This window comes from Bufo gargarizans, chromosome 6 (genome assembly GCF_014858855.1).
Source record: "Bufo gargarizans isolate SCDJY-AF-19 chromosome 6, ASM1485885v1, whole genome shotgun sequence".
NCBI classification, from domain to species: domain Eukaryota; kingdom Metazoa; phylum Chordata; class Amphibia; order Anura; family Bufonidae; genus Bufo; species Bufo gargarizans.
The window spans coordinates 249892259-249904626 of record NC_058085.1 but is presented as its reverse complement, the minus strand read 5'-3'; the positions used below and the strand labels follow the sequence as shown (position 1 = coordinate 249904626).

The 12368-nt window shown below is 43.6% G+C and overlaps 1 protein-coding gene across 4 annotated transcripts in view; it reads left to right on the top strand.

Moving 5' to 3' along the window:
• Window positions 1-7550, top strand: part of LOC122941041 (calcium-binding protein 2-like) — a 99716-nt gene extending 92166 nt beyond the window's left edge. For all 4 annotated transcript variants that reach the window (XM_044298023.1, XM_044298022.1, XM_044298024.1 and 1 more), the window contains 4 exons: window positions 1138-1272; window positions 5010-5119; window positions 6102-6249; window positions 7436-7550. In XM_044298023.1, coding sequence (XP_044153958.1) covers window positions 1138-1272; window positions 5010-5119; window positions 6102-6249; window positions 7436-7461 — 419 coding nt within the window. In that variant the 3' untranslated portion in view covers window positions 7462-7550. The remainder of the gene's footprint in view (window positions 1-1137; window positions 1273-5009; window positions 5120-6101; window positions 6250-7435) is intronic.
• The last annotated feature ends 4818 nt before the right edge of the window (window positions 7551-12368 follow it).

Here is a 12368-nt window from a genome sequence, read left to right as displayed (position 1 = left end):
TACGGTCGTGTGCAATAGGCCTATGTGAGAGTGTAGGAATTGAAAAGGAAGCCTGCAGAGGCCCTGTGTGGTCCCAGCCAGGAGGGGTCACAAGGCTGAGTAAAGCCTGAGTTTTGAGTGGACCCAGTAACAACTTACAAAAAGAGGTGTTGCACGGTCAGAGTCGGGTGGACCGCTGGACCATATCACCCCCCAAAGTATTTTGTTGTCACCATCAGGAGGACTGGTGGCCTGAGACCCCAATGGTTTGCATTGGTCACAGCTAGGATGCTGCCTGACCGCATGGCAGAGTGAAGCCGAATGCCTAGAGGTGAGTTAGGGAAAACCTCTGTGAGTGCCTAGCCGCACAAGGATTTAGTGTTGATGTAACATGCTGTGATGTGAAGCTGCGACTTCATCGTGCCAAGTGATGCCAAACTTGGAAGTCTGATGTGCTGTGCAACAAATAAAGCATTGTTTGAGCTTGAAAACGTCTGCCATGGCCACCCCAGGCAGAAAGAGAAACTTGCAAACTGGAAAATACATACGGTCATGTGCATGAGGCCTAATCAGAGGAGACCTGCAGCATGCCACCTCCGGAAATTACACAGTGTACAGAGCCATGGTCTTTGTGGCCGGTCATACAGCTGAAAATTTTTGGCAAGCCTTGCTCTCCATTCATACACTGGACGTTCATATAGTAATACCTAAAATTGCAAACATGTAAAACTTCAGAAGAGCCTAATATTAGTTTTTATGTGGACCCTGTGTCCCTTTTGTGCATTTAACAGGAAATTTAGGCTAAGACACCTGTAACTATACCAATGATGCTGAATCCTACAGATAAAACACATACACAGACCCAGACACTCTGTGCCCGAAGTGATCATCCCGCACAGGACCTGTAATTTCGGAGCAGAGCGGTCATTGAAATGATTGCTCAGCATTGTAAATATTAGGGACAACCCAGAATTAGCTGTAGATTGCATGTGCTTTTACCCAAATGCTTGTTATTTTCAAATGCAATAGATATATTCCAGAATGGTCTACTTTACATATCGCCATATACAGTATGTTCTGTTCCATTAGTGCCGTTCTCATCAAATGTACTTCTCTTTTGTGCCTAAATGTACTAATTACAGCTGATTATCTTATCAGAGCTGAGAGAAGCCTTCAAGGAGTTTGATCGTGACAAGGATGGCTTCATTGGATACAAGGAGTTGGGCGAGTGCATGAGAACCATGGGATTTATGCCTACCGAAATGGAGCTCATTGAACTCTCCCAGAAAATCAGTTAGTGTCCATAATGTGTGCAGAGGACTGTTACAACAGTGTACTTATTAATACATGAAATTCGGCTAGGGAAAGTGTTGTCCTTTTCTTGCCCTTCATCTCTGACTACAGGTTCTTTGTAAATGTTCAGAAACCTCCTGAGTCTTCACAGAAATGTTCTAGTATGAAACGGCAAATGTCAGACAGGAAAGAGGGCGAGGAGGGAGATGTAGCTGCAGTGCCTCTACCTCACTGATTTCAGCATGAGGGGTAATGGAGAGGGGGAGACATCTGAATGGTCAGAGCACAAAGCACAGCACATTACACTGAGAGGAGCCCACCCACTTAGCAGGCATGTATATAGCATATTTAGGGAAAGAAAAAGATCCAAATTATAGGAGTGGGATTTTTTTTGTAAAAATAAATACAATTATTCCTTCTTCCTCTTCCAGTATATACACCTTACTGATCATCTTGTCCCCCATTATTGGCATGTCGCTTCTACCACTGTTCACTGATATTCTTCAGAGTACGATGACATTTCCATTTGGCAACATATCATGTGACTGAAGTGGCAATCACTGGCCACAATGGTGACATCACTAAACATGTTCAAATGTGGTAGACAAGGTGTGGCGGAGGATGTAGGACACCAGTGGTGGAGAAAAGTCAGTAAAAAGGGTTTTTGTTTTAGGCCCCCTATTTTTTAAAGACTACTTATCCCCTATCCACAAGAGAGGGTATTGTTCTGATCGGCAGGGCTCTGACTGCTGGGGCCCCCACCGATCACAAGAACAGGACACATGCGCCCTATTTTCATGGACCAAGAGAGACACATGCATGTCCACCATTCCACTTAGTTCTATGGGGCTGCTGGAGATAGCCAAGTAGAAGTGCTCTGGAAGAGCAGAATGGAGCGGCAGTGCACATGTGTTTCCATTAGTCTATACAAACTAGGGAGCAAGGGCCCCAGTTCTCATGATCAACATGGGCCCCAGTGGTCAAACCCCTAGCAATCAGACTCTTATCTCCTATCCTATGGATAGGTGATAGGTTGTTTTAAAGAGACACTCCCTTTAATGTTGGAATGGGGTAAAGCTGCAATACCGAACACAGCCACTCATAAAAGTATGGCACTGTGCAATATGGGACAATGTAAACAAACAAAGAGACTGCAGCACTTACCCATATGTAATACCTGTTAAGGGAAATATTTATGCAAATCTCACTAATATTCATAAATAGGCGTAATCCGTCTCTTGAAGACTCCGCCTATTTATACCTAAAATACAAGTACACTGGTTATCTTACTCTATACTAAACTACCTGCGGCTATTGCTGCGGCGCCTAATACAACAAAAAGACTACAGACTGTGCTTAAATAAAAGGTATTTATTAATACACTACACATCTCTAGTCTAATTATCGCTTATAATTATATATCTAATTATATATATCTATATCAATGGAATAGATATATATATTTATAGCAGCACACAGCAAAATATATATATATATATATATATATATATATACACACAGTACAGACCAAAAGTTTGGACACACCTTCTCATTCTAAGAGTTTTCTTTATTTTCATGACTATGAAAATTGTACATTCACACTGAAGGCATCAAAACTATGAATTAACACATGTGGAATTATATACATAACAAAAAAGTGTGAAACAACTGAAAATGTCATATTCTAGGTTCTTCAAAGTAGCCAAGTTTTGCTTTGATTACTGCTTTGCACACTCTTGGCATTCTCTTGATGAACTTCAAGAGGTAGTCACCTGAAATGGTCTTCCAACAGTCTTGAAGGAGTTCCCAGAGATGCTTAGCACTTGTTGGCCCTTTTGCCTTCACTCTGCGGTCCAGCTCACCCCAAACCATCTCGATTGGGTTCAGGTCCAGTGACTGTGGAGGCCAAGTCATCTGGCGCAGCACCCCATCACTCTCCTTCATGGTCAAATAGCCATTACACAGCCTGGAGGTGTGTTTGGGGTCATTGTCCTGTTTAAAAATAAATGATGGTCCAACTAAACGCAAACAGGATGGAATAGCATGCCGCTGCAAGATGCTGTGGTAGCCATGCTGGTTCAGTATGCCTTCAATTTTGAATAAATCCCCAACAGTGTCACCAGCAAAGCACCCCCACACCATCACACCTCCTCCTCCATGCTTCACGGTGGGAACCAGGCATGTAGAGTCCATCCGTTCACCTTTTCTGAGTCGCACAAAGACACAGTGGTTGGAACCAAAGATCTCAAATTTGGACTCATCAGACCAAAGCACAGATTTCCACTGGTCTAATGTCCATTCCTTGTGTTCTTTAGCCCAAACAAGTCTCTTCTGCTTGTTGCCTGTCCTTAGCAGTGGTTTCCTAGCAGATATTCTACCATGAAGGCCTGATTCACACAGTCTCCTCTTAACAGTTGTTCTAGAGATGTGTCTGCTGCTAGAACTCTGTGTGGCATTGACCTGGTCTCTAATCTGAGCTGCTGTTAACCTGCGATTTCTGGTGACTCGGATGAACTTATCCTCCGCAGCAGAGGTGACTCTTGGTCTTCCTTTCCTGGGGCGGTCTGCATGTTAGCCAGTTTCTTTGTAGCGCTTGATGGTTTTTGTGACTGCACTTGGGGACACTTTCAAAGTTTTCCCAATTTTTCGGACCGACTGACCTTCATTTCTTAAAGTAATGATGGACACTTGTTTTTCTTTACTGCTGCTTTTTTCTTGCCATAATACAAATGTTAACAGTCTATTCAGTAGGACTATCAGCTGTGTATCCACCTGACTTCTCCACAACGCAACTGATGGTCCCAACCCCATTTATAAGGCAAGAAATCATTATAGTTATGAAAATAAAGAAAACTCTTTGAATGAGAAGGTGTGTCCAAACTTTTGGTCTGTACTGTATGTATATATATATTGTAAGGGATCGCCTCTTATTTGGGGGGTCATTCGCACAGATATCTTCAGGACACCAAGTTTAAGATCCAAACACTGTGCTTTATTGCGGCACATCCGCTTAAACATAAACAATAATACAAAATAACAAACACTTGCCCGGCTAGGCTCTAACTAAACAAATAAATGCCTGACTCACCTAAGTCCCTGTTCACACCCTGTGAACACGTGCGGCTTTCTGAGCCAAAGTCCCACAGCCTCCTGGCTGTACAGAGCACAGTACGCCCACTGTCTCCAGTTCAGTATTTCTTGTGGGGGATTGGGGCTCAGTAGTCTGCCTGACTATGGCCCTGCGACCCTCCCAGGCGTCGCTGTGTCCCCCAACTCCAGGCTATCTCACAGCCTTGTGGTCCCTCAGCATTGCCCAGCTGAGACCACACAGACAGAGCCTCCAGGCCTCTGTCCACAGGTAACACACTCCCCCCTTTCTGACACTCTGGGAGGTGCTTTGTGCTAGGCTGATTACCTCCAGCTTCTCTCACCTGTGGTGGAACAGGGGTGTGGACCGAACTATCCACCCCTTCCTTGCCTCTAACCTGAGTGAGACCTGTCACTGTCTCACAATATATATATATATATATATATATATATATATATATATATATAATATACATAGAGATGTATGCTGACCAGGGGGCATACATCTCTATGTATACACATACATCCCCTGGACAGGCCTATGAAAAAGGGTCAATAGATATGCATATATGTAAGAACATATATACTTATTAAAATCTAACACTTTCCTCAACAATACCGTTTGTACTAAATTGTTCTTTTGCACTTAGCAGGGGGTAAAGTTGACTTTGAAGACTTTGTAGAGCTGATGGGACCAAAACTTCTTGCAGAAACAGCTGACATGATTGGTGTGAAGGAACTGAGAGATGCTTTTAAAGAGGTATTATATGAAGATGAACATGGATGGGTATGGAAGGATATTAACTGATAAACGCCAAGATAATACATGAGATTGTCCCTTCAGAGGCATTACCTTTTAGTTTGGAGCAGCGGCCAAAAGGGTAATTTTTCCAGGGGACACTGCAGAGGAAATGTAGTATTACATGCTGACCATTCAGATACATTACATGGACAGCTCAAGAAAGCCACAACGGGATCTGCTCTTAGAGGGTGTCTCTCTGTGAAGATGACATCTTTAAACGGGTTGTCCCATCCAGGACTTTCATTGCTGAGATGGGAATAACCACAATAAGTGCCAGCCAGGGGAGATAGAGTTATGGATATATGCCAAGCAGCTGGTGCTACACTGTTTCCATATCTCCCATAGCAGGATGAAAGGATGCTACACAAACTGCATAGCTTGTGTGTGCTATGCCGTTCACATAACTCCCATTCACTGCACCTGCTGCTCAGCTATATCCATAACTCCAACTCCTCTGGCCGTTACTTACTGTAGTTATTCACATCTCGGTCATTAAAAGCCAACATAGGACAACCCTATTAATCATTCATAGCGCAGATGGTGAGCGGTTATCTTCATGAAAACAGACAATTTTCCTTAGTGGAAACCTAAGAGGGGAATGAAAAGGAAACAAGGAAGGGAGTGTGGTTGGCAGTTTGTAGGAACCTATTGATAAGAAGAAAGCCAATGCCTCGGTTTCCCTGTATCTCAAACCCATTAATACCTCGTGGAGGCACTGGTCCAGAACCTCCTGATCAGTGATAAATAGTCCTCCATTCTTATAATATAGTATAATACAGTACCATGACTAAGTCAATCATAGAGTATCTCTCGTAGCCATAAAAAAAAAAAACTCAGGATAGTCAGATGTGAGACATTCTCTCCTTAGTAGCCCATTTTAGTTTTTCATTCTTTGTAAAAAAACATTAACATACATAACATACATTTCTACCAAAAACAGTTTGATTCAAATGGTGATGGAAAGATCAGCACACGGGAACTGCGGGAGGCTATGAAGAAACTCCTTGGTCAGCAACTTGGTCCCTGTGAAGTTGATGAAATCCTGAAAGATGTGGATGTCAATGGGGATGGACTTGTAGATTTTGAAGGTAGAATGATTAGTTAACTTATTCTTAAGATACTTTATAATAGACAGATGCTATTGTGTGACACTTGTGGTGCAATATTTGGTGTATCAAAACAAATAAATTTGATCTGTCATTATATAAATTGATTAAAGATTGGGCCAATTTTTATTTATTTTTCTCCTTGCTTTCCAAGGGGAATAACACACTTTACTTTTCTGTTCGCATAGCTATATGATATGCAGGACAAGTTATATTTTTTCATGGATCCATTTAATTTTATTGGTACCTTTTGGGTACGTACCACTTGACAGGCACCAGGTGTCGGACGCGGATAGGTTAGTATTTTACCATTTCACAATGCCCTAGACACCATAGCAACCGATTGGAGCACCACGATGATCGGCGAATAGAGAGACTCCGTCTAACCACTCATAAAAGGTCCTCTTCAAGACTATGTTACATAGGACCTGTTATCTCTTACTGTAAAATTTGGACTGGCCCACCAGAGGATCTTCTGATGGGCCCAGGCTCTGATATCATAATGGGCCCCAAAGATTCAGGAGATAAAAACATTAAGCTGCCTTTGAAGCCCATCACCTGCCATTAGGGTCCATTTCTGTGATTCAAAACACATTAAACTTTATTAATTATATAGGAGTTTGGCCTCGAGAATAATTTCCTCTGGTGGGCCCCAGGAACCTCAGTCCGACACGGACTATGGGGGTCATTTACTAAATGATATACGTCAGTTTTCTGCCGTATATCTATCATAGATTGCGGCGCAAAGGCTATTTGCACCACAATGTGGGACTATTCCCTGCTCACGTCAGGTCTAAAAAGGGGGCGTAGTGTGAGTGGGAAAGGGTAAAGGTCAGCAGGCCCATATCATTTATCGTTTTCTATGCCTTTAGCAAGGAAGCTGTCTTACATTTAGACCGGCAGTGGATGCGCCGAAGTTATGTAGAGGCAGGTCCCTCTACATAACTTCGATGGATCTAACGCCATCGCAAGGGGTTATTAAGACTGGCATCTAAAATGCCGGTCTTAATAAATGACCCCCTATGTTCATTCTACTCCATAGTCCCTAAACAAGTCAATTTTTTATTGAAAGGCATGATGCCAGTGTGTGTCATTTTGTTTTAGCTATACATCAATTCTCTTCTGTTTTTTTTTTTCTGGTATTTCATGTGATCTTCTTCATTCACAGAGTTTGTACATATGATGTCTCGCTGAAAAGCTGAAGTGAAATTTGGAGTAGTCCCGTAGAAGAGGTTGTGTGTTTGACCTTCATTATACCAAATAAATGTATATTATTGTACTGAGCTATGTATGTCTTATTTCACAATGGTGGCCGGTTCTTGTAAAGCGTGGAGGTCACAAGAGTGAAGTTTAATCCTCATGGTGCTACTATGAGTTCTTGAACTAGTTTCTATCAGGACGGGTGACAGAAGACAAAGGAAAGGCAGCATTTATTCAGAGACACCAGCATAGACACAGACAACATAGTCCATTTTCACACATTCAAGCTCAGATCAGTGGCCGCCGTATATATTAGATGATCAGCTGGTTCCGCTGAAACCTGCAGAGTTGGTGGATATACATCAAATATTTATGGCAAGCTTTACTCTGGAGGTAATGAAGGTCTTAACATGTAGTCAAATATATACATATATATATATATATATATATATAGGAACATAGGAAGTCTAAGAGGTTGCAGAGGTGTAGCTGTATACATAAAAGAGAGGGGGTCTCATGTGAAAGATTGAAATGGGTCCTCATTATGGTGCTGGGTTCTTCTAGAGATGGGAGTGCTGCATAAATTCTGCAAAATAGATGGGACCAATCGGGGATGGGACACTTTCTCACATGGCCCTGTATAGTCTACTTTTACATGCTGTACTCCATTTCTGGCATTTATACACAGTCATTCACTGAAAAAATATAAGGGACATGAACGGGTAACTGGAACACACATTTCATTTTGCTCTGCTATTAGCTTATATGTGTGGAAAAATAAAAGTAAGGTGTCTTCATTAGTTGTACAAAGAGTCTAAATGGCTTGAGATAAACCACCAATGAGTGATGGGTGGAAGTCTGACCACCAGGACCACAGGCTGCAGCCCTTTTTACCAGGCACAACTCCAGTCTTGACCATGGACTGTTCAAAAAGATATAACAAGTAGATATTACACTCAACATATTGAGTATGTGTGCTATAACAGGGCTGCATGATGGATATACAGAACACAGCAAAAATGAAATGAAAGACAATAGTATGGAAGCAGTAGAGTACAATACATGTAACCTGAATATAGTAGTGTAAAAAAAGAAAAAAATATTCACCCTTGGGTCTAAAAGGGTCCATTCACACGTCCGTAGTGCATTGCGGATCTGCAATTCACCCAGCTGGTACCCCCATAGAAATGCCTATTCTTGTCTGCAATTGCAGACAAGAAAAGGACATGCTCTATTTTTTCCCACCAATAGAAATAATTCTCTGCCAGAGCACACTTAGTAGTAATAATGCCCATATAGTGCCCATACTAGTAATCATGTTCCTCATAGCCCCCCAGTAGTACTCTGCATAATACCCCCTAGTATAAATAATTCTCCTTATAATATGACAGTACATGAAATACCCCCGCTTAGTGAGCTAATGTCCCCATAATGTATGCCAGTATAAAATACCCCTATATAGTGCCCCAGCAAATGCCCTCATAGTGCTCCTCTCCCCCTTCCCCATAGTGTCCCCATAATATGCCAGTAAAAAAAATGCCTCTTCTTAGTGCCCCCAGCACATGCTCCTATAGTGCACCTCTCCCCCATAATGTGGCAGTAAAAAATGCCCCTTTAGTGCCACAAGATGCCATAGTGCCCCCATAATGTGCCAATAATAAAAAGCCCCTTTAGAGCCCTGAGATGCCCCTATAGTGATTCTCTCCCCCATGGTGCCCCCCCATAATGTGCCAGTAAGAAATGCCCCCATAGTGCCCCTCCCCCAAAATGGGCAGGAAATAAATGCCCCCAGAGTGCCACCCCCAAATGCCAGATGCATTTGCCAGAAGCCCAGAGATGCCTCTCCCTCCCCTGCCCTGCCGCAACACAGGCATCTGTATCGCTGTCCTGAGGACGGTGATACAGATGGAGATGAGCGCTTACACAATGGAAGCGCTCATCTCCTACTGCCCCCCACCGCCACCGGCAATTAGAACCAGGGCGGTGGGGCCCTGAGGAATAAAAAAATAAAATAAAAATGATTCTTTAAAGGCCGTTTTTAACATGCTTTAGGGCGGCAATTGCCTCTCTGCCCCCGTCCCAGCCCGCCCCTGGATGCTTTCTTCCTGGAACTCTGGAGTTTGCCTGCAATTTCTGCTTTCCTCATCCAGCAGAGCTGAAGGTGCTCAGACTGGGTATATGGTCTCAGTCGAGACTAGGTCCTTGCTGTCATCCCTATACAGGGGTTCTCCTGGACACTATCACACAGCCTTCCCCAATAGGGGTAGCTGGTACACTGCCTAAACTTCCTGCTCCACCCAGACTGCAGGATGTGGGACCAGCCCACCTCTCCACAGAGGGGGAGCTAAGCTGGAATAATCCATTCCAGCTCCGATGTACTAAACAATAAACTTGCACCTGCCAATGTGTCGCTGCCACCTACCGGTAACCAGGCAAATTACATGAACAATTGCATTTAATATAGTTTTGCATGCACATTTGTGGAAGACATAATGTAAATTACATTTGATGACAGTATAAAGGCTCTTAAAAGATAGTAGCGGGGTAGAGGCGTGGAGTATCACAACTCTGGGGTGTTACACATCCATATTCACTTCAATGGTACAGCTCAGGGGCAGACATAAGCCGGTTCAGCTGCACAGGGGCCCGGCGTGTGAGGGGGCCCATTCATACTAGTGAGCACTTCTGTGTCATCCTTCCTATCACTGCACACTGGCCCAGGGAGCTGCAGAAATGGGAGTACCAACTACTATATCCATCAGACCACCACACTCACACATGGACCCTGTAGTCCCGGTCGCCGCACAAGGAAGCAACTTTATCATCAAAAGTTCTCCAGACAGAAGGAAGTCAGAAGGTCCAGAATCTAAAAGGCCATGCACTGGATTCATTCAGCAAGGTATTGTGCATGTTTATGGCCAATAGAGACTTTACTGCTGTGAGAGGAAACATTGCCAACACACCCTTCCACACTTAAGAAAGTTTGGCCGGCCATATCTTATATCTGCACCACTCAGCCGGAGAACTGCAGAAGCTTACCAAAAACCTCAGTGCATGCCTCAGGTTCTGCAGAGAGACTCTGGAGAGAGACAGGAAGGAGTACTACAACTGCCATCATTGCTGCTGTCCATATGCTAAAGGTAACCTGTCACCATAGAAATATGATGTAAAAGAGTTGTCATGAAAATGTGATGTAAGCTGTAAAAGAGGAGACGTAGTACATCCAGCAGTAACAAGGCACAGTTCCAAAGCATTTATAGGGAACCTGTCATGTTGAACATGAGCTATAGGCAGTATGTTGCAAAGAAGGAGCAGCTGGACAAACTAATATATCGTTTTGTGGGGAAAGATTCAGTAAAGCTACTTTCACACTCGCATTTGGTATGGATCCGTCATGGATCTGCACAGATGGATCCGTTCAGATAATACAAATGTCTGCATCCATTCAGAACGGATCAGTTTGTATTATATTTAACATAGCCAAGACGGATCCGTCTTGAACACCATTGAAAACAGATCCGTCCCCATTGACTTACATTGTGGGTCAGAACAGATCGATTTGGCTCAGTTTCGTCAGACCGACACTAAAATGCTACAAGCAGCATTTTGGTTTCCTCCTCCAAAGCGGAATGGAGACGGAACGGAGGCAAACTGATGTTTTCGGAGCGGATCTTTTTCCATCGCTTGTGAGAGCCCTGAACGGATCTCACAGACAGAAAGCCAAAACGCCAGTGTGAAAGTAGCCTAAAACTTGAAATGTATACATTAAAATCCTGCTCAATTATGGCTTTGAAGTTGAGGAGGTGGTCCTATCAGTGATTGACAGCTATCTCTGCATGTACAGTCATAGAGATAAGGCTGTCAGTCACTGATAGGACCGCCTCCTCGACTTCAAAGCCAAGAATGAGCAGGAATTTAAATGTATAAAATACAAGTTATACTGAGCCTTTTCACACCCAACTATATATCATCAATCTGCTCAGCTCCTGCTCTATAACATGCAGCCTGCAGCTCAAACACCACGTTCAACATGACAAGTTCCCTTTAAATGCCTTGGAACTGTGCCTTGTTACTGCTGGATGTACTACAGCACCTATTATTTTTTTAGCAAAGTGAGACTTATTTATTGATACCAACTGGTCTGGTTACTGATTCCACCGTTTGCCAACCACTGCACCTGCCCTCCTGCTTTGCACTCAGACCAACACCCACTATTAAAGGCACCCCATCCAGCACCAGGCAAGAGCCCCAACACCAGCATATGCCCCAGGAGAAGAAAGGGTGTGCCTTCCAAACACTGCACAACCCTAGGGGGCACTAGTGTTAGGGACTGACCTTTAGTGAACTGTGAGTATTACTACTTCTCTCAAGGCCATAAATACCACTCTCATCCAACTCGCCTACCTTTCGGGTCACTGCACATTGCCAATCGAACCCAGGATATGGGCAGGATTGGAACTGTAAACACCAGCTAAATAATAGCATGCTGGTAGTTTTGTGGCCCCAAACCAAGTGACAGGATCCCTTTAAAGGGGTTGTCCCATCTCGATAGTGGACATGGAGGCATATTTCCCACCATGGTGTCATTTAGCATAATGGTTTGTTTAATGGTTTTTGTTTCTCCTCTCGCTGAGCCCTTTGTAGAACTCCCATAGCAGTGAATGGAGAGCAGGGCACACATACACAGAGTGCTCCCTTTAGCTTTGGAGGCCCGGTCTTTAAAACAGTGGATGTAGAGGTGGAGTTGAATGGAGAGGTAGCCGCACAATTACTTCTATGGGAGATCTGCTGTCAGAACTCCGACAGAAGTGAATTGAGAGCCTTTTCTTTAAGGGTCTTTTAGGGGACCATTCTAGAAATAGGTGTGGGTCCCAGAGGTGGGACCCGCACCGATCTGATAT